Source organism: Lagopus leucura, unplaced genomic scaffold (assembly GCF_019238085.1).
Source record: "Lagopus leucura isolate 7727_CA_CO unplaced genomic scaffold, USGS_WTPT01 Super-Scaffold_100043, whole genome shotgun sequence".
NCBI classification, from domain to species: Eukaryota; Metazoa; Chordata; class Aves; order Galliformes; family Phasianidae; genus Lagopus; species Lagopus leucura.
The window spans coordinates 348,388-369,683 of record NW_024962290.1 but is presented as its reverse complement, the minus strand read 5'-3'; the positions used below and the strand labels follow the sequence as shown (position 1 = coordinate 369,683).

Here is a 21,296-nt window from a genome sequence, read left to right as displayed (position 1 = left end):
TTGGCAGCAGTAGCAGAGGTTACTTAGGAGTTATGCACAGCTGGTAAGATGTGCAAACCACCCAAATTCAGGAGAAAGCTGAAGATCCTCAAGGTCAAAGCAGCCTGATGCAATGTGCCCAGCACAAGGAGACTGCGTGGGGGAAGGCAGCAAGCACTGCTCCAGTGGCACACGAGGCCCACAGGGAAGTCCAGCTTCACACCATCCCACGCCCCTCCCCTGAGCCTTTAATTTTAGATAAAAAGCAAAGCCTACTTGGAACTGCGTCACTTCTCCTCCCCGCAACACACAAAGGAAGACACAAGCCCTGTATCGTCACCATATTCCATTTATTCAGTATACACTCGTAGTGCGCGTTAACAAGACACGAGCTCCTCAGTCACACAGCACTACTGTTCTTCACCTGCGAGGTTACACCTGCGTGAAACACAGAGGCTGACTGACACCACGAGGCAGCCTGCAGAAGCGCGATGCAGGGAGGGCGGCCCCCTGGGCACGGCAGCCCCATCCCCAGCGGTCACGGCCCCGAAGCACCGCCGCTTTTCTGCCGTGTCAGAAATGCTCAGAGGCAGCAGGACGAGTCGCAGAGAGGGGAAGCTCAGAGGAGAGCTCGAGAGAACGCAGATGCACCTGGGCCTCCCGACTTCATAATCACATCCAGCGATGGAAGAAAAACAAATGAGTTCCTTCTTGAGAATTTGCTTTTCTCTACGCCTCGGCCTGTGGCTGCCAACTTCAAAGCTCTCCAGACTTCCCCTAATGTATTCACCTTTGGTCCTGTTTGGGAACGGGAACCTAAACCTGTTCTGCTGCCTGAGCACGGCGCTTCAGGAGGAGCCAGGCTGCGGGGGAAGTCAAGCTTCAGCCCCCCAAGCTGAGTTTGGGCCTCAGGGTCCCTTCCAGCCCAAGCCATTTTACGATTCTATATGAGGCAATGCATTCATTAACAACCGCTCGTTAATGACGCTTCACAGTTGAGATACAACCCGAGAAGGGCTAAGCAGCACAACACGGAGGGACAGAAGAACGACTTTGAGAGCAAACAGCTGAGAACGTACAGAAGTGGTGCTGAGCCCTGACAGAGAGCTCCCACTCGTATCTCAAGAGCATCGCACCAACGCTTTGGCGCCTCTTCCCCCATTTTGCCACAGTGACACTGAGGCACAGAGAAAGGACACCCAGCACCCATAGGCACAGAGCAGAACGAGAGCTGGGAACACTGCTGGGATGGGGCTCTGGGGCTTGGAGGGATGCAACCAGAAACACGGACAGCAGGAGCAGAAGCTGGGTTTGGGCTTCCTCACAGCAACCAGCATGGCTTGGGTAAGAAAAACAACACATAGTGCTTCGGTAACATCTGGGACATTCAAAGCTCTTTGCAAAAATATTGATCTTTTAATCCTCAGCCTCTCCTTTGCCACACTCTCTCTGTAAGGCAAAAACAGCTCACAAATAACCAAGCGCCTTCCCTAGGGGGAAAAGCAGGCACATTAAATGGGTTAGAATTAAAAAAAAAAAAAAGATAAACCCTCCCATGATAAAAGACAGCTGAGAGCCACGAGAAGCTGTTCCTACCGACCGAGCCTGGGGAGAGGGATGGGCAGAAGATCTGGGGTATGCAGTCCCCAGGGAAGAAATATCAGGGGAGAAATCTGCTCGGTTCACTCAAAACTCAAACAGGAACCACTCAGCCCTGGGTGAATCCCTCAATCTCTAAACCACAGAAGTGTTTATGGACGCAAGCACCGATTCTAGGCATGCTGCCCTGGGGAGGCCGTCCTTGCAGCACGGCTGGACCACGGGATGCTCATCAGCTGCCCCGGGTGAAGTTTCCCATCCAGCAGGCACTCACACACCTATCAGTGTGCACTCATTGAGAAAGCCCAGCAAACTTGCATATAAGGCTCAAAGCAAGATCTGCCAGACCCACCTCTGCAAAGTGCTGCACAGGTACAACATAATTCATACAGGTGATTTTTAACCGAAAGAAACGAGTGAGAAGGAAGGAGCCCGCAGGGTTCTGAGGAGGGCTCTGTGCCGCCCACCACGCACATCCCAGGACGGAAGGAACGAGACAGAACCAACCCGCACCTCAACCTCCCGCTGGTTTCTCCTCCTGCAGCTGCTGCAGCTCTGACCACTAGAGGAAGCTGCGACACTGGAGAGCCGGTGGAAACGTTGGGGCGAGAGCCCAGACAGGGACATTGCCGGAGCCGTGTTCAAACTGCTCGGGTCTGTTCCTGCACTTTGCAAAACAGGGGGTTAAGAAGGTAAGAGAGAGTCCCGGTTATTTAAAGAGGACGTTGTGAAGTTTCTCACAAAAGCAAGAAAAACAGAGAAAATCATTTGTGAGCCTGCAGCTCCCAGCTCGTGGTCAGGGCTGCATGCTGAGGGGCACAGAGCAGCAAGGGTGGATGCTCTCAGAGCAGCAAGTGCAGCAGCAGCAGACGTCAGCTCTTCCTTAAAAACAAGACAAGGGAGTTATTTTTCTCCTTTGGACAGGCACAGCAATGCAGGGAATGCTGTAATGCAGCCCCTGTGTGCGTGCCCTCCTCACCTCTCCTGCTTTTGATATCCCAGCGAGGTTTGGGGGCTCCAAAGTTGCTGGGGGAGGAAAGGAAGGCCCAGAGCAGCTGTGAGCCGTATTTTGGAGCACACGTGTCTCAGAGCCCAGCAGCACACCCCTTATTGCACCAATCCACAGCCTGTCATCTTGCTCCACAGAAGTCTAAAATGTTCATCCTTTGTCACTTGTCTGGTAGGAGCACTTGGCATAGCATTTCTCACTGGGCTGTGATGCTGCAAATGCAGGTTCCTACTGGAACCCGGCTCCTGCTGGTGCTGCTGGAGCCACGGCAGGGGATGAACTTACAGAGCAAGAGCTCTGTACTTACACAGTTTTGTTAAAGCTTTATACAGTTCACTTTTTTTTTTTTTTTTTTAATGTATACATAAACAATTTCTTCTCTCGCTTCTCCAAATGAAAGTTAGAGAGAGATTTTAGGGGGATGCCCATTTTCCTTCAAAGAAAGTCATTTGGCATAATACAAAAACATATCCCTTGAGTTTCCTTTCTGTTACAAATCACATAAAAGTTGGCACAAAGTAAAGAATGGACAAGAAGAACTTCCCCAAAAAGGGAACAGTCACTGAATTTAAGCATATGGGGCACTTTGGATTCATAGTGCAACAAACAGCAAGTTGAGGATCTGCAGACACAGGTATGGCTCTGTGCACACTTCTGCTGCTTTTCCAGCTGCGTGGCACTGCCCTTCCTCACAAAAGTGCCACCTTTCAGTACAACATCAGGGCAGCACTTAGAAAAGCATCAAAAACTATGGAAATGGGGTCTGTGCAGCTCCAAAGCAGGCGATGACTGCGTGCTGTCCTCCTTCACAGCAGCTGCTCACCGACCTCCATGCTGGAAGGAGGAGGGCACAGCCGAGATGGGCAGTGGGACAACCTGCTGGGTGCTGGGCCTCTCCGCTCACATCACAGGGAGAACAGAAAGCAGAAAGGTGGGACTCCAAAGCGACTCCGGAGCACTTCTGTCTCCCAGATACGGCCCAAGGAGGCAAAAAGTAATGCGGGTGAAGCTGCAGCATGTCACCACGCAGAGGGGTGTGGAGGCATGCCCTGCACCAGCAGAGAGCCGACACAGGGCCTCACGTGGAGGCCTGACAGCTCAGCTTCAGCGTCAACAGAAAACTCCACATCAAAGGCCACACATTTACGGAAATTTAGCCCTTCCCAAGTCTGTAGCTGTAGGAAACAAATGACACATTCGCTCTAAACAGGATCAAATATTTCTCATGGACCTGGCCAGGAACGTGGGTGCAGGCAACCACTTTGATAGCGCTCCAAGCCCGGCCACCTCACACCCACCCACCCTCTCTGCAACAGCAAATCCCAGTTAAAAAACACTGAATCACAGCTGCTCTTTTCACTGACGGCAGCCCTACAACGCCAGCAGCTCTGCTCAGGCAGAGGGCACATGAGCACATGTGTCGCGCTGGCACCACTTTTGGCCATCTCCACCGGGATGCAAAAAGAACATTTAATAAATAAATCAGTAAACAAATCAACAGTGTTTCTGAACAGCCCCCTCCCAGAAATCAAAACTGGGTACAGTACAATTGAAGGCTTCTATACCCAACCTACAGCCCCTCACACTTGCAGTCTGCCCCTCCACTTTATAAGCAAAGTATCTTCGGGATATGAGGTTTCTGTGATCACAGTGTTTGTGTCCATGGCTGTCTGTCCTCTTCTATTAGTTTCTAGAGCTGCCCAATCTAAATCGAATCTAAGAAAGGGACAGAAGTATGGGAAGCTTCTACGAGCTTCAAAAAAATAGTGCAGAAGAAGAAAGGAGCAAATTGAGGAGGGAAAGACTGCAGCATGAGCTCCCATGTCATGAGGGACCAGAGAAATCACAAGGCAAAAACTGACTCTGGGGCAGTGAGATGCAGTCAGGTCTCCCCAGAGAAGATCCCAGGCTGCCAGCACTGCTCACGGAGCAGCAGGAATCCAGGAGGGCCAGCCCTGTTGGAGGTGGTATCCATGCAGTGCCAGCGCTACCGTGGGCACCCTCTGCCCCCCTTGCCAGAAAGACAGTGGAACTTCCAGATGGTGTCTTTAAACACCCCATAAGGCTTTATAAAACAAACTGCACAGGAGATGGAGAGGGGAGGACAGACAGATAGAGCAGCATGAACACCAGCTGTAGGAGCCATCCCATAACACCAGGCAATGGGGCAAACGGGGAAGCAGAAGGCAATGGTGGATGGAAGCCACACCGGGCAACACGCTGAAGGGTGGGTACCAAAGCACAGCGCAGTGCTCGCACCGGGTGCCCTTACAGAGGCAGGTCGGTGCTGTTGTGTCGAGTTTTCCGTGAGGTCCCATCGTCCCTGGGCCGGGCCCGCTGCAGATTGGACATGGCTGCTGTCTTTTTGAGGTCAATCACCGCGTAGGAATCCGTCCGGGGCACTTCGTGGGAGGCAGCCGGGCGGGCGCGGGAGGCCGGGGCGTTGGGCCGGCCCTTGTGAGGCTCAGCCTCCAGCTCCACCTGGATGTAGTTGAGCTGCCGCGGCTGCTCCAGCCGGGGCCGGGGGAAGTCAAAGCTGAAGACGCTGGGCACGCAGCCGCGCTGGGGTTTGGGCAGGAAGGCACCGCGCCGCAGGCTGCTGCCCCCGTGCAGCGCGGTGCTCTCTGAGTTCACGTAGTTCTGCAGCGGATCCTCTTCTCCAGCCTCGGGACAGCTGTCGGGAGAAGGCGTCAGGGCGTCCCCAGCGTCCTCCTCGCCCCGGCGGAGCGGCTGGCACTCCCACACCGGGGGCAGCGCCGGCAAGTTCTCGTAGTGCAGCAATGCAGCTCTCCGATGGGAGCAGCCGGACGAGCCCTTGTCCTCGTGGGGGACCTTCACGCGCCCGGCCCGGCAGAGGGACGAGGTGCCAGGGGGCAGCAAGCCATTGAGATTCTCGTAGACGCACTGGGGCGCAGGGCACTCATCCTCGCGCTCGTTGTTGTTGCTGGGAGCACAGAAGTGCGTCCTGCACTCCCGGTGGTGCCGACTGATGCGCCTGTAGTTGGGCGCGGGACCCAACACAAACTTCACCTCCCCGGGCTGCAGGAAGACCTGGGGATTGCGGTCTTCGAGGGAGCAGCTGCGTTTCCTATGGGGGAAAGGAGGGTGGACTTCAGGCAAGGAGTGCATACAATGTTGGCCCCTCAGCTCCTGATCACCACTGGCTGTGTTCACGTAGGTGTGGGACTGCAAGGAGAGAAGCAGAGGGACAGTGAAAGGAGAAGCAGGAGCAAAGCAGCTGTCGGCAGCTGAGAAACCAACAGGAAAGACTGATGAAGCCGGAGATGAAAGAGTTTCAGAAGTTGAAAAGGTTTTGGGAAGCAAAACTCAAAAGACATTTCTGGATTTGTGGGCTGATGGAGGAGGAAAAAAAAAAAGAAAAAGGAGTCCAACTGCAGAAGGAACAGATAATCTATCTCACATTTGATGCATATGGCACAGAACAAAAACCAAAGCCACCTGCAAAGTATTTTCTTGAGCTCCTTATACTTGATGCATTGCAGCGCTCACACCCGCACAGGCTTGCCTGACAATGGGTGAGATAAGATGGATTATGTCAGGAAAACCTCAATTCTACAACTGAGAACAAAGAGCTGAACATCAAAAATAAAAATAAAAGGAGTCTGAATTTGGCTATGCATCTGCAGATCAGATTAGGGGATGCAATAGCAGCTGATAAGGCAATATGACAGACTCGCAGCTAAGCACCACTGTCAAAGAAATTCAAGAGAATGCTACAGGATCACAGCATCACAGGATGGTTGGTTAGAAGGGTCCCTAAAGACCCCCTGCTGTAGGCTGGGTGCCCCCATCAATCAGGATGCTCAGGGTCCCACCCAGCCTGGCCCTGCCCGCCTCCATGGAGGGGGCACCCACAGCCCTCTGGGCAGCAGTGCCACTGCTTCAGCGTTCTCTGAGCAAAGAATTTCCCCCAGCAGCTAATTTGTATTTCACCTCTTCCAGTTTAAAACTGTTCTCCTTTGTCCTGTCACTGTCTGCCACATAGAAGGTCAGTCCCCCTACTGTTCATAATCTCCCCTTAAGTACTGGAAGGCCCAAAACCTTCTCTTCTCCAGGCTGAACAAGCCCAGCTCCCTCAACCTTTCTTCACAGCAGAGGTGCTCCAGACCCTGAGCATCTCCACGGCCCTCCCCCAGCAGCCCCATGTCTTTCTTGTGCCAGGAGCCCCAGGCCTGGACACAGTACTCCAGATGGAGCCTCACGAGGGCAAAGCAGAGGGGGAAAACCCCTTCCTCTCCCTGCTGCCACCCCTCTGTTTGATGCAGCCCAAGAGCAGCTGGCCTTCAGGCAGCAAGTGCACACTGCTGGCTCGTGTGCAGCTTTTTGTCCATCAGGACCTTCAGGTTCTTCTCCACAAGGCTGCTCTCAAAGCATTCTTCTCCCAGGCTGTACTCATATCTGGGACTGCCCCAACCCAGGTGCAACACCTTGCACTCGGCCTTGTTAGACTTCATTAGGTTCATGCGGGCCCACTTCTAAAGCTTGTCCAGGTCCCTCCTCATGGCCCCCTTCCCCCTGTCACATTAACTGCACCACCCAGGGATCAAGGAAACCAAATCACTCCACCTAAATAGAGTGCCTGTTTTAGGGAAGCATCAGAGCTGAAGTCCCCAAGACCAAAATGAAGCAAAGAGAAGAGTGGCAAAGGTACAAGGATCGCCTGAGCTTTGCTGGAGTAAGAGAAACCTTGAATTGCACGGAGCTGCTAGCAAACCAAACTTGTTCATTGCTTGGAAACAGGAGAATTGAGGACATTTGTGTTTACCTGATCGTCAGGCCCAATGAGGGCATGAGTGGAGTCTTCACCCACAGAGGAATGCCTCAGGCTGCTCATGGAGGGGTGGCGGGCTGCCAGGTATGACAGGCTTTCTCCAGGGAAACTGTGGAATCCATTGGCAAATCCTGGGACGCTGTACCCCAGACCTGGGAGAGAATTACAACACAGCATTGGTCCGGTGCAAAAAACAGCAGACTGCATTTCCACAGTGAGCTGGTCCCCAAACTGCACCCTGCAAGTCAGAATCAGCTTGTCTGGAGAAGATTCCTATCACAAAGTGCCTCATATAAATACAAGGGCTAGGCCCTCCTGTTTACATTTATTTGACTCCTAATGGAGGCAGGAATTGAGCAAACCTGAATTCTTCCAGACGTGGTTTCCTTTGGGAACCACCTGACCCCTGTAGGTGCCGCTTTAAAAGGCCTTTTGGCAGAGCTCCAGCTGAACACGGCTGAAGGGTGACAACACAGCTGACTACTGAAGGGCTTTTTTGTTGCTGTTGCCTTGGAAACAAAATACCACACTGCAGACAAGTGGGGCCTTAAAATAAACACGCTGTGCGGGGCTCACGCAGGCATAAAGGCACAGGTCAGCAGCAAGGCAGCATTCGGGAAATATCCGTGGCCTGCGAAGGGCAGTTTTACACGAGCAGCAGCAGGCATTGCCACACGGGCTGAGGGAAACTTACTGGTGGGGGCCTGGGGGGTGCGGGAGCGCTCCCTCTCTGTAGGGTGACTGTTCCTGGTGATGACAACAGGCTCCTCCACAACGTTGATGCTGTTACACTGCATCAGGTCCTGGAGCAGATTGAAGATCTCCTCCGCTCTGGAACATTTGAAGGCAAAAATCCCTGCAGGGTAACGAGGAGGAGGATCAGAAAAGCAAGAAAGCAATTCTGGCTTTAACAAGGGGATATGTAATTCTGGGCTGTAAATGAACTGGCAGTTTTGATTTCTTTTATTGTGTTTAACATAATCAACCCCTGAAACTCACAGCCACATGAGAACAACTAACATCTGAGTGGATTATTGCATCAACATCACCACGCAGTGCCAAGACTGCCATCTGGCCCAGCAGTGCACCGCTGTAAAAACAGAGCACCCCAATTATCTTCTGACACTCAGTGCCGGACGAGCAGAGGTGTGAAAGATACAAGCAAACCGGTTTTGTTTCGTCTCTAATCTTCTATTTCAGCTCCCCTGGCACAGCACCCAGCTCTCACTGCCAGGGGAAAGGCTTTCCAGGGACTGGTGGGAGCTGAACTAGGCCCCGTGGGGTTTCTAGGCGAGGAGGAACAGGAGTGTCCTACTTCAGAAATGCATCGAGTTGAGCAGCGTCTCTCCAAGCAAGCAGCCCAAACCAGAGCTGATATGCGCAGAGCTGAGCAATCCCACACTGCAGCGCACGCACACACACACACACACACACACACACACACAAACACACACAAACACGTCCACAAAAGCCATAGCAACGAGGATGGCATGGCAACAACAGTTGCTACTCCAAAAAATAACATTCAAAACATTCCGACCAAAACACAGCTAGATCTGCCTCGTCTAAGGTAGCATCAGGAAGGAATCCTCCAAATGAAATTAACTGAGAAGAAAAAAATCCCACAAGGAAGGGAGAAAACCCCTCACAGCAGTGTCACCCCACTGGCTTCTGTCTGTGTTATGACTGGCCAGCACGTGCCTGCAAAACGTGTTTAACACACAAGGAGCAAACAGCTCTGCTTTATCCATCACCCCTGCCTGGGCCTAAATAAAAAGCAAAACACATTCACAGCAGAATTCTAATCCCTAACCCTGCATAAGGCAAGGCAGACAACCTATTCTCACTGCTGAAACACAATTCCAGAAGAGGAAAAGCCCAGATATTAAGAAGGATCATGTGGCACTACAGAGCAGCCCTTCACACAGACACAGTCGTGAAGAGTCCCTGTGGATGAGGAGGAGTCTACAAACACATCAACAGAATGAGGTAACAAACTCCTCCCGCTCCTGGGATGCACACACCAAGAAAGTGCTCAGCTAAAAGAGAGGCAGACTGGGAGGGGAGCTAACAGGCACCGTAGTAAAACCATTCCCAGTGCTGCTGACGACTTGGCACAGACCCCTGGGTGACTCACTTCCCTCTTCTGTGCACAGCATCCCCGTGCATAAAAATCAGTACAACACAAAACTCTTTTTCCTTTGCATTACAAAGTGCTGCCAGGCACAGAATAGAACGTGTGAAGCAGAAATAACACCAACCAGGCAGAGAGAATGCGCTGCAAAAACAAATCATGTTTAAGCCACTGCTGCTACTGATGTACGTTTGAAAGCTCTGAGGAATAACCAAATCTGAAGAGGGGTCTGGGAAAAGGCGCAGCTGATGTCCTTTCATTCATTCCCAGAGTTAAGGGAGGCTGAACAAAGCTCTAGTCCTGCAGCAGGCGCTTCCTAGCCGCCCATGAAACACAGCTGTGGGCTGCTCAGCGCCTGCTACCAAGCCTGGAGCTGGGCTGTAAGCAGCACTCTGACATTAAATATGTTCCATCTGTTGGAAACTTCAGCTCAAGCATGGCTCATCAATTAACCTCCCAAGTGCCCAGGCACTAGCAAAATGAGACCGCTAGGCTCTGAGCCACAACAGCACTCTCATTAGCGTTTTAATTGAGATTATCAACTGCATGTGCATGCACACGGTGTTCAGGGGGCACCAGAGGCTGCACGAACAATCATTGGTTCATCAGATGCAGAAATGTGGGAAGCCACAAGCAGCAGCTCACTTCTGGGAGCAGAACCCCCAGGAAGCAGCCAGCACTCACCCTGCCCTGTGTGGCAGCGACGGCCGCTCTCGAAGGAGAAGAGGTTGGAGTCGTAGCCGTAGCGGCGCAGGCAGAGGTAGGGCCACCTGACTGCATCTCTCTTGTGAGTGTGCAAGATGAGCTCTGTCTGCGTCAGCTCCATCAGCCCAGCTCCCAGCTCGTTTCCTTCATCGTCCACATTCGTTACCTGCAGAAGCCACGCGGCTCGCACCAGGAAGCTCAGTGCGTTTGGGAAGGGGGAAAAAAAAAGCCCTCCCACAAAGATCTGGTAATTCCCATGGATTTCCCCTTCGTTTCCTGAGATGCCTTTTTCTCAGCTGAGAATTCACTGCTGGCAGAAAGCGCAGAGCCGGCAGGCCTGGAGGCTTCGTGCTCAGCAGTTCAGCTGATGTGTCTCAGCACAGACACTGGAACACAGCCCTGAGCAATAAAAGGTTTCTCTCCAGTTCTCCATTTCCTTGCTCAGGCTGAATCTCAGCATAGAGGAAATTTCTACTGCAAATACAGAAATATCTGCAGCAGAGGGTACTTAATTAAAAACAAAACAAACAACAAAAAAACCCAGCAACATATTTGCAAATCTTATCAAGTGAAAGACTTATCTGCAAGAGCAGCTCTTCTTTGCTTTCATGCCTAGAGCCTGACCCACGCTGGGCTTTGCTGGCAGTGAATGTTGCCACAGATTCTATAATGGGGATAAAGTCCAGTACTGACCTTAAATTTGGTGGGGTGGTTGTCTGGGATGTTGTCTCCACACAGACAACTGCAGCAGCTCCCCATGATGCCAGCAGGAGAGGTAATCCCTGGGGAAAGGACACAGAACAGAGAGCAATCAAATTTTCAGACCAGCTCCTCCCAGTCCCTGCCAGTGTGCAGCATTTACAGCCCATACCCTCCTGGGTGCCCTGCATGCAGCTCAGCATGTTTGGAACTCAGATGTTTTTGGCCTCACAACGCCTTCCCCAGTGAATGGACTCTGTGCAATGTAAGCCTAATTAAAAACAACAGCTTTCTTACCATTAGGCAACTGGTTGTTTGGGTTTTCTGAAGGTGAGAAAATCCCACTGCCACTGCCCCTCTGTCTGCTCTGGGACTTCACGGTGACCAGGTGTCAGAGCCACCGAGAGCACGAGGGAAACGGCCCCATCTTCCACCTGGCCAGAAAGTTACAGTTCAAGAGGTAAGAAAACAAAGAAGAATAAACACGTGGGGAAGGGATGGCGCTAGGAATGTCTCCTCACACGTCACGGGAAGGAAGAAGGCACACTTTGTGCTCCTCAATGAATATAGATCATAATTCCCCTCCTAAAATGCACAGCACACTTCAAGCAGACATCAGGTGTTTGGACGCACGCTTTGTAAAGCCTCTGCAAATCGTCCCTCTTTGCCATTTGTTCCCATTTTCTAGCAAATGTACAGCACTGAGATGAAAGAGCACACACTGGAGATAGAAGCACGTGCATCCCAAAGGGCAGAGACCAGCAAGTGCTTTTAAAGACATAGCTTTGGAAAAAAACACATCTACAAAGCCTAAAACTAAGAGATATTGATTTCTCAGCTTTGGGGTCATATCCAGGAGCGGATGGAAGGGCAGAGAGCAGTGAAGACTCAGGACATGTAACATCTGCTGCTCAGGGATGGGAAGGTGTCTTCATTTGATGGAAGGTCCTTGAGAGTCACAGCCCTATCAGCAACTGAACACAACCACCGATCTGTTTCAGACTTTCAAAAACTAACAGATGCCAAGTAACACAAAAATTCAGCCACCTGCTTACAGTCAGTGAGTGCGAGCACCGAGCACGCAGGAGTTACACACCCAGTAGTGAGAAATCAGGGCGACTCTGAATCAATCCCAACAGACCCACTCCCACTCTGGAGCACTGGGTTCAGCAGCAGGTGAACACGGGAAGACGTCACGCTTTGGCAAGAACAGCTGACAGCCTCTGCATCCAAGGCCTGACAGGTACCCAGCCTGGCACCACAGCAGCACATACAACAAAAAGGCTGTTGGAAATCTCCTGCTCTGCCACGCCGGAATTCACCTCACCAGTCCCTCTGAGTCAAACAGTGACTCCTGGGGCCACATCTCTGCGCAGCTGCAGAGGCTCCCCTGTTTGGTTCTCACATCAAGCCACAACCTACCGACCTTCCCTGCAGCTCCACGTCACCCTGCCTGAGCTCCGGCCCTTCAACACCTCTCTGCTGAATCCACATCTCGCAAAGTCCTCTAGTGGGGGAAGGCTTGGCGTGGGGCAGGCTGGAGCTGTCAGCTGCTGTCACCCAGCACATCTCCGCCGCTCTGCATCCCGGCACTGCGTGGTTTTATTCCTCACCGACCTTCAGCACCGATCGCCGATCTGCTGCCGACTCCTCAGGCTGGTTTCTGGGGGCTGCCATCCCATCAGTTCCCTCACGGAAACAAAAACCCCACAGAAAACACGTTATCCTTGCCCTCGTTCTTCGTTCCCCTCTCTCTCCAGTGCTCCCTCTGCCCTGCGAGGGCTCTGGGATGGAGAGCCACCACCTATCCTGAAAACACACTGCAGCCAGCATGAAGGCGAGGAGAAAAAGCAGAGGGAGAACCTTGAAGGGGGGCTGTGGGGGCACCAGGCTCAGCCCTTCGCTCAGCCCCCCCCCCCTCCAAGCCCCGTAGGGCCCCACAGAAACACAGCAAGCACCGGAACCCGGCATGGGGATGGGGGGAACGGAAGGGGGGGGGCAACGGGGCAGAGGGGAAACGGAGGACAAAGTGGGAACTCGGGGAGGGCTAAGGGGTCGGGGGAGGGGTGCAGCGGGGGGCACGAAGCGGTTATTGAGGGGGGACACAAAGGGGTTTAATGGAGAGGGAGGACACGGGGACCTGCCGGGGGGGCGAGGGGACGCCGCGGGAGGGGAGGGGACGCAGCACGGCGGGCAGCGGCATCGGAGCGGAGCGCTGCGCGACGAGGCCCGGCCGTGGGTCGGTACCTGAGGCGCTGCCCGGCTCCGCCGTCCGGGAGCTGAGGCCCGGGCCCAGAGCTACGCGCCGGACCCGGGCCCGGCCCCTGCCCGGCCCGCGGGCTCCGAGCTCCGGGTCGGGGACCGGGACCCGCCAGCGCCGCGTCCCCCAGCCCGGGCCGGGGCCCGACGGGAGCAGCGAGTCCGCCGGCCGCCGCCTAGAGCGTCGCGCTGGGAGGACCCCGGGCGGGCGGGCACGCGGCCGCCAGGGGGCGCGAGAGGTTCGCGGCGCCAAGACTGTGTGGGCGGGGCTGGAGGGAGGGGCGGGGTCACGTGAAGGGCGGGGTCACGTGGAGAGGCGGGGCCGAGAGAGCCGGGGTACGGTGGGGAGCGGGGGGCGCTATGGAGGGGGTCAACAGCAAAAAAGGGCTCCCCCACCAAAGCCCCGATCCCTGGCGGGCCCCCCCCCGCCCCCCCCCGCGGGGATGGGGGGGGCTCAGAGGGGCCAGGAGCTGCGTGGACGTGTCGGTGGGGCTGGAGAAGTCGCTGCCCTCCCAGCACGCGCAGCCGGCGCTCGGGGGGCCCTGCGGTGCCCCCAGAACAGCGACTCCAGCCGCTGCCTCCTGCGCGACCCCCAGCCTGGCGGCCCGCCGTCTCCTTATGTGGACTTTACTCATCCCCCCCCCCCCCCCCCCCTCCCCGTGCAGCCGTGCTGAAGGTTGCGCGGCCCTGGGGAGCAAAGTCCTCGCCAGCGACCGAGCGGAGCGGAGCTGTGGCACTGAGGGCCCCCGGAGCGGGGCTAGGCCCTGCGGGGTCCCTGGGAGTCGCCACTGTGCGGCCGCACGGTGGGTGTCGGGGGGTGTGGGTGGGGGACCCCTGTAACCCCACACGCACGCTCCTCCTTCCCCAGCCCGGGGGATTTTTTGAGAAATCTCAAAAATCGGGGATATAAAACACGACAGGGCGCTGCAGGAACCGGAGCGCTGCCCCAGCCCAGCTCGTACTCCGATTCCTGCCCCGATGTCATCGCCGAAGCCGCACTCAGTGGTTTTGAGAGGAAAGTAGGACATCCCGGCTGCCCTCCGGCTGAGCGCCCGGTGAGATCCCCGCGGAGGTTCCCCACCTCTCCGCTGGGGCGTAATGACACCTCCTCTCTTTTCATGAAGCTTCAGCTCTTTCTGATGTAGGGAGGAAAAATACATCGCGGCGGATCATAAAAGCCATCCAAACGCCGACCTGGGGCGAAGCGGGGCGTGGATGCTCGGAAAATGAGAGGTGGCAAGAGAACGCGATGCGATGGGAGCGCGTTCCCTGCAGGGTTAACCCTCCGCCAGCCCCTGCCCGTCCCCTCCCCGCTCCCTGCCATTGGCTGCCGCTGTGGGTTTAGGCTAACGAGCCTCTAATTGGGACCCCGGCTGACACGGCTCCAGTTTCCTGGGCAGGCAGATCGAAACAACAAAAAAAAGAAAAGAAAAAAAGAAAAAGGAAAGAAAGGAGGGGAAAAAAAACACAAATAACAACAACAAAGCAAAGGGAACGCTGCCCCGGCTGCGTTTGGATATTGGATGTTTTCCTTTCGTTTTGCGAAGTCCGCTCGGCTCATTGCTCCGACCCGACGGGACGGGACGGCACCGGGCAGGTAGGGGGGGTCCCGCGGGGCTGGGCGGGAGCTCATCAACGGGGGGAAGCGGATGGTTTCCACGTCCGGGAATTGTTGCGGGGGAAAAGGAAGGGTGGAAAGCGAGGGAGAGGGAGGTCGGTCGGTTCTTTGCGGGGAGGAATCGGCGGTGGGAGGGCGGCTCCAGGGGCCTTTGTCTTCGGGAAAAGCGTCCTCGGACGGCGACGTCCTTCGGGAACCCCCCGCCCACTCTCCGGCTGCAGGTGCGGGGCGGACGGCGGCCCCGGGAGACGCGGCTCCGGATGGCCGTTGTGCCGCGGGGTTCCTCCTCCGCGCGCTGCGAACGGGGCGGTGCGGGGTCGGCCGTGACGGCGCGGAGCGGTGCTGGGGCTGCGCTCGGCACCGCGTTACGGCGGGGTAATGGGTCGGTACTGCTCCGCAATGCCCCGTTATGGCACCGGCCTGTCCCCCTGCCGGCAAACAAGCCGCCGTGCCTCGCCGTTCCCTCCGCTCCCTTGGGTGGCAGAATGGTATGCTGAGCCCCCCCCAACCTGCAGCTCTGCGGGGCTCCGATGGCCCTGGAGGTTTCTGTGCTGTGACGCCGAGCATCGGGCTGCTCTGCCAGCTCGGCCCCGCCGTGCTGCAGGACGAGCTGCTCCGGCTCACCCTGCCAAACGTCAGCTTATCTCACCCCCGGAGAGATGCATCTTTATGGCTCTGCATCTTTATTTCCATGTACATTCGCTGCAGCTGTGTTGACGGGAGCTGAAGCACAAACAGGTTATCCCGTGGGTGAGGTGTGCATACAGAGCCCCTGGGAGCTGCCGGTGTTTGGGGTGTTGGAAGGGGAATCTGGTCCTTTTGGCAATGGCCAGCTTTGTGTTTCCTTGGGGCCGTGGAGCTGTTTGGTGCTCTGGGAAAATGGGGTGGAAGTGCCTGGAAGTGGGGCTGCCGCCGTGGGGACGCAGCCTCAGGATCCCAACAGCTGCAGCAGGCACAGATCAGCTGCACTGTGTTAATGGTGTGATCTCCTCAGGGAGAGGTTCAGGAGCCCCATGCGCTCCCACAACAGGATGGAGACGGGCTGATCCCAGGGAACTGAAGGGGATTAAAATTCTTGTGTATTTCAGGGAGCTGTGATCCCTTCTCGAAGGCAGGGGCCTCTTGTGGGGTCACTGGGGCAGGCGTTGCCAGTAGTTGCTGGGATGGCTATTTGCAGCCCCATGAACAGCAAAAAGCTCCGAACAGGCAGGGCTGAATGGCAGGGACATCAGCCGTCCTTTGGAGCAGGGCTGAACGGTGGCAATTTGGAGAAAGCCCCGGGTTGAGGGGCTCCAAAAGCCCAAGGGCACTCCATGTGGTGGCACTCGGTTCCTTCTGGAGGGACAGCAGCTTCGTGTGAGAAGCAGCTTCCCAGCTCTGTGCTGAGAGCATCCCGCATCCCTCCGCAGGGAAGGGTGATGTGGGACCGCCTGGAGGCAGAGAGGAGGGCAGAGGGGATGGGAGCAGAGGAGACGGACCTGTTGGGGCTGCCCAGCTTCTTAGCATGGGAGGCGCGTATGGCTGTCACAGTCTGCAGCTAATTACAGGGACCTGTCTGCAGCCCAGACGGCTGCCAGCCATCGTAATCACATCAAACTGGGATGGGCTGGGCTCTCTTGCACGGCCCCATTGATTCACAGCCCTGTCCCCAGCCTTACCCCAGCGGGCTCCTGCCGGCCAGCCTTGCATGGGTAGGGCCCAGTTTGCTGCGTCCGTGGGGCACCCTGGGGATCCGACAACAGCAGATCAGCCGTGCAGTTTGGGATCTTAGCAAACAGAGCAAAGCTTGGGAATACCATCTATGTCCCATGGGAGGGATGCATTACCCACAGGGATTGAAGGCAGCAGCAGGGTTGGCACCCCACACCCACGGGTGTTTCAATTCAGCACCCCAGGGTCACAGCAGCTCCATCCCAGCTGTGGAGCTGCAGCCGTTTGCTGATCCAACACCACTGGTGGTCCTTCATCAAGCTGGCACCTCTGTGGTCTGTGAATGCACAGAACTGTGTCAGGCGTGTTCCTCCAAGCAGCAATCTGTAGCCGTTCTCAGCATGCAGCCGGCCTGCCTGAACGCTGGCAAGGACGGGCAGAGCCCAGGGAGTAAGCCGCCCTTCTGCTTTATCCCATTGACTGCCCATCTGTCGCATTAATCATTGACCCCGATGCACGGCTGGGAATCCTGAGCTCAGAGCCGTGCACGTACATCCTGGTGCCCTGAGCCGCGGGATGCTCTGCTGCTGGGGCAGAGCTGCGGAACGGCCTGGAGCCTCCGAGCGCTGAGGTTACCGGCCTCCGTGCCCACAGCTCTCCGCCCTTTCCTGGGGAGCCATTTTGCGGGGGGTGTCAGCCCTCGGGCAGCTCTTGGGCGGTGCCAGCACAGTGCAGAGGTTCCCACAGGGAAAGCCCTGGGCTGCTGTGCGGGGAGCCCCAGGAGCCGCCGCATCGCTTTGTTTTGAAAAGCCGAGGCAGGAAGGAAGCGAGCGGTGACAAACGCTGCGTGGGGAAGGGACGGGACGGGTTCGCACCGCAGAGCCCTGAGCCAGGCACGCCGGGCGAGCAGGAACAGCGGCTCGGGGCAGAACAATAGCAGCCCGGGGGGAATAAATTATTTTCCACCGAATTGGGCGAGACCTCGGTCTCCTCCCACTGCTCCGCTCAGGGACAGGCCACTAACCCCGGGCTCAGCCGTGCTGGGAAAGGGCTGGCGGCAGCTGCGGGACATCTCCCACTGTGGATGAGCAAACATCAAAGTGCGGCTCTCCCGGAGCTGCCCCAGGGTGAGCACAAAAGCCCGCGGTCCAACCTCCCCTCCCCACAAGCCTCCCGACATCCTTTCCCAGCGCTCCACGTCCGGCAGGCAAAGCCCCCGCCGCAGGGCTTATTTGTAAACCCGGAGATCGCTGCAGAGACTCAGCGAAGAGCCTCGATGTCCCCGCCGCGCTGACCCTGCAGGATGACGCCTCCTGGGGACAGACTTCTCCGCGCCGTGCCGAGGTTCTCCCGCAGCTCCGCTCTTCTCTCCGCAGCTCATGTCCCGGCCGAGTCCCGCATGGCCGCAGCGAGACGAACCCCCCCCGTGCGGCACCGCCACTGCGCTCCCCCCGGCCTCTTCCGACAGCGACTCCGGCTGTGCCCTGGAAGAATACCCGGAGCCCCCCGCAGAGCCCGCGGCTCCCGAGGTGAGCAGCTCCGACCCCGAGGGGCAGACGCGCCTTTAGCTGAAGCGACGCCGCTTCATCCCCTCGGTCACCCGTCTGTGTTTCCCCAAGGTCCCCGCCTGCTTCGAGAGCCGCCCCACGGATCAACCCCGTCCTGCCGGCCGGAGCCTGCTCCGTGTCAGAGCCCTCCTGCAGCAGCTGCCGCCTCAAGACTGCGATGTAAGAAACGCACGCGTTTGCTCGATGCCGCCCTCCCCCCGCTCCGCTGCCGCGGGTCCTTCACCTCCACCTCCCGCGCAGGAGCGGTACTGCCCCGACCTCGAGGAGGAGGAGAGGAAGCAGCTCAGGGCGTTCAGCGCCCGCCGCCGACGGGACGCGCTGGGCCAGGGGGTGGCGGTGCCGGTGCCGGGCTCCCGCCACGGCTGTCCGTGCAGGAAGGTAAGGCCGCTCCCCGACGGACAGCGCGGAGCCGCCCCCGAAACGCAGCCTCACCGCGACCCCGTGCTTTGCAGTGCGGCAGGAGGCTGAGCAAAGGAGACCCCGGGATTGCGGCGTCGCGGCTGGGAGAGCAGCTCTGGCACCCGCCCTGCTTCTGCTGCCACGTCTGCCACCAGCCCCTGGTGGACCTCATCTACTTCCAGCAGGATGGAAGGATCTACTGCGGTCGGCACCACGCCGAGCTCTTTCGGCCTCGCTGTGCCTCCTGCGACCAGGTGGGCACTGGGCGATGAGGTGCTTTGGGCTCCGTTGTGCTGCCATTAGGTGCTCCTGTGCTCTGCTGGCAGCTGCAAACGCAGCAGGACGAGCCAGAGGAGCTCCCTTCCTGCACCCCAGGGATCCCCATGCCTGCTCCAAAGCACAGAAAAGCATGTTCTGGGTGGTGTATTCTGTGGCTGGATGCTTATGGGATGGTTTGTTTGTTCCCTTCCAGCTGATCTTCTTGGAAGAGTGCATCGAGGCTGAGGGCCGGCGCTGGCACCCGGAGCATTTCTGCTGCCTGGAGTGCGACACACCACTGTGCGGGCAGCGCTACGTGATGCGGAGCGGCCAGCCCTGCTGCCGCAGCTGCTTCGACAGCCTCTTTGCCGAGCCGTGCCAGGCCTGCGGGGAGCCCATCGGTACGGCCGTGCTGCCAGGGGGACAGGTGGGCTGTGGGAGGCCCCCCCTTAACCTGTGATCCCCTCGTAGGTGTCGACAGCGAAGAGGCCACACACCAGGGTCTGCACTGGCACGCCTGCGCCGCCTGCTTCTGCTGCAGTCTCTGCCGAAAGCCGCTGCGTGGGCAGCCCCTCACCGCCCGCTGCGGGCGGCTATTCTGCTCCGAGAGCTGCAGTCTGGGCCGGGATGCGTCCTCTGCTGCCTCCACCACCTCCGATTCCTCTGACTCGGCCTTTGTCTCGGCACCGTCCCCTGACTCGACGCCCGTCTCCAGAGCCAGCCACGCCACCAGGGCTGGGAGCACCGCGGCAGCTGGGGGCTGCAGACAGCGGGTGGAAGGGGCTGGTAGGGGACCTGAGTGCTCCACTTGCAAGGGATTGGGAGGGAAATGGAAGCAAATCCAGGCTCTGGGTACTTCACCGGGGGTACAGCACGTGTGTGCAGCCCAACTCAGGGCTGTAGCAGCAGCTGTGGGCTCCCAGCCCACATCCCACATCTGAGGTTTGGTTGGGACAACCCTGTTTTGCATCCTGGGACAACCCCTGCTGCACAGGCAACTGCAGCAAGGCAGGCTCAGCCTTCTTCTCCCACACCCTTCATTGCTTTTTTTCTTCCAGAGGTGCTACCAGATCAGGCCTCTACACATCCTGCGTTCAGGAGCCCAGAGGACCACGGAGCAGCTGTGGAGAGGAGCAAGGATTCTGTGTGCACAGGGATGCTGGGAGCATCAACCAGCCACCCCTCCAACGTTCAGCCCTGCACAGAAGGTCACTGCAGGCTTCTGGGAGGTCCTGAATGCCGAATACTGCCAGGGGATGGAAACCCACACTTCCAAGTGGGTCAGCCCCCTGCCCAACCCGGCCTACATCTGGAGGACATTGACCCACAGGATATCATGGAAGAGGACGATTCCTGGTGTCCCACCTGCTCTTCATCCTCAGACTCTGACTCGGAAGAGGAGGGTTTCTTCTTTGGGAAACCCATCCCCAAGCCCGGGATGAGCTCTGTGGGCAGGGAGCCCCAGCGCCTGGGGCGGGCAGGGCGCAGGATGGCGAAGCTGCGTGGCAGCAGCAAGCACTGCAGCGTGTCCTAGTGCAGGGACGCTCGGTAAGCAGGGGGCCCCAGGCGCTGCAGAGGCTGTGGGGAAGGTGGCACTTTGCGTGGTATTGAAGCAGAGGGGCAGCGGCTGGGGGCCAAATGCACGGGCGGAGGGGGAGAGAGGGGGAGAGTGCCTTGTATGGCGCTGCCATCCTGCCAGCACTTGCAGTGGTCTCAATGCATTGCAAAGACTTTTTAGACACAGCCCAAGGCGGAGGTGGTGGGGGGGAGGGAGAAGCTGCTGGGATCTTTGACGAGCAGCTGCTGGCAAAGCACGGCCTGCAATGCCTGCTGGCCTCTCCCTCAATTAGGAACAGGTAAAGCGAGCAGAGAGCAGAGAACCAGCAGCCCGCACTGGGGTATGGTCTGACTGCTGTCTCAGGTAAACCCAAGGCCCCAGAGAGCAGCTGTGCTCTGGGAGGGCAGCCAAGGACTTAGGACACGGGCAGACACCTGCATGGCACCTGCTGCAGGGACTCCTGCCCAGACTGGCCAGGAGAGATCTGGCCACCAGGGTCAGATCCAGATGCCAGGTGAGGATCCCTCACTTACAGAGATAGCTTGGAGGACCAGAGCTGATGCTGCCCCGCATGGGGCTGTGTCCCCTGCCACTGCAGGGAGGAGACCAGTGGGGCAGCTCTGCCACCATGATGGACAATGCTCCAACAAAGCTCAGCCAAGGCCTGAATACAGAAAAGCCAGCCACACCTGGCCTGTTTCTCTCCAGCCTGGGTTTGCAGCAGCATTAACTGTGGTGCTGGAGAACCATTTTTGAGGGCAGCTGAGGGGCCCCAGGGAAGGACTGGGCTGGGGTGTCACCGTGGAACCCCTCCCTGTGCCCACTGCCCCAGCAGAACAGGAACGGAGCAATAACAGTGCAAAAATAACTCCTTTTTATTTATGAAGACAAGAACAAACCACAAATTGTAAGAGAACGTCCATTAAAAACAAGAACAGAATAAAGAGAGCTCCCCCCTCCCTCCAATAAAACCATCTCCTGTCTCTAAAATATAGGCCTACGTATGAATCCTATCTTGCCCACACACCCCAGTTACTGCCTACAACATCAGCCCCAACCTCCCTCCAAA

The 21,296-nt window shown here is 57.1% G+C and overlaps 2 protein-coding genes across 7 annotated transcripts; one reads left to right on the top strand and one right to left on the bottom strand.

Moving 5' to 3' along the window:
- Positions 1 to 308: 308 nt before the first annotated feature.
- Positions 309 to 13,245, bottom strand: FRS3 (fibroblast growth factor receptor substrate 3). Of its 6 annotated transcripts, none has more exons than XM_042884354.1 (7): positions 13,165 to 13,245; positions 11,215 to 12,606; positions 10,912 to 11,000; positions 10,198 to 10,384; positions 8,074 to 8,235; positions 7,374 to 7,531; positions 309 to 5,773 (listed from the first exon to the last, which is right to left on the bottom strand). In XM_042884354.1, exons 3-7 carry the CDS (start codon positions 10,975 to 10,977, stop codon positions 4,856 to 4,858), a joined length of 1,491 nt encoding a protein of 496 aa, XP_042740288.1. In that variant the 5' UTR covers positions 10,978 to 11,000; positions 11,215 to 12,606; positions 13,165 to 13,245; the 3' UTR covers positions 309 to 4,855. The 6 variants fall into 6 exon arrangements, with proteins under 6 accessions (XP_042740288.1, XP_042740293.1, XP_042740289.1 ...); XM_042884359.1 differs by having other exon boundaries at positions 11,215 to 11,351; positions 13,165 to 13,207; XM_042884355.1 differs by lacking the exon at positions 13,165 to 13,245 and having other exon boundaries at positions 11,215 to 11,351; positions 12,014 to 12,928.
- Positions 13,246 to 14,786: 1,541 nt separating this feature from the next.
- On the top strand, positions 14,787 to 21,217 carry PRICKLE4 (prickle planar cell polarity protein 4). Its single transcript, XM_042884427.1, has 8 exons — positions 14,787 to 15,015; positions 17,821 to 17,973; positions 18,064 to 18,171; positions 18,253 to 18,390; positions 18,465 to 18,665; positions 18,884 to 19,070; positions 19,141 to 19,455; positions 19,728 to 21,217. Exons 2-8 carry the CDS (start codon positions 17,824 to 17,826, stop codon positions 20,201 to 20,203), a joined length of 1,575 nt encoding a protein of 524 aa, XP_042740361.1. The 5' UTR covers positions 14,787 to 15,015; positions 17,821 to 17,823; the 3' UTR covers positions 20,204 to 21,217.
- The last annotated feature ends 79 nt before the right edge of the window (positions 21,218 to 21,296 follow it).

What these genes read in the sequence shown, in the direction of transcription:
- PRICKLE4 (XM_042884427.1), top strand. Translation starts at nt 17,824, where the DNA reads ATGTCCCGGCCGAGTCCCGCATGGCCGCAGCGAGACGAACCCCCCCCG. An exon ending in GGCCTGCGGGGAGCCCATCG is followed by an intron (nt 19,071 to 19,140) that starts GTACGGCCGTGC and finishes ATCCCCTCGTAG; the next exon opens with GTGTCGACAGCGAAGAGGCC. An exon ending in ACAGCGGGTGGAAGGGGCTG is followed by an intron (nt 19,456 to 19,727) that starts GTAGGGGACCTG and finishes TTTTTCTTCCAG; the next exon opens with AGGTGCTACCAGATCAGGCC.
- FRS3 (XM_042884354.1), bottom strand. Translation starts at nt 10,977, where the DNA reads ATGGGGAGCTGCTGCAGTTGTCTGTGTGGAGACAACATCCCAGACAAC. An exon ending in ACCACCCCACCAAATTTAAG is followed by an intron (nt 10,385 to 10,911) that starts GTCAGTACTGGA and finishes TGGCTTCTGCAG; the next exon opens with GTAACGAATGTGGACGATGA. An exon ending in TCATTGGGCCTGACGATCAG is followed by an intron (nt 5,774 to 7,373) that starts GTAAACACAAAT and finishes CTCTCCTTGCAG; the next exon opens with TCCCACACCTACGTGAACAC.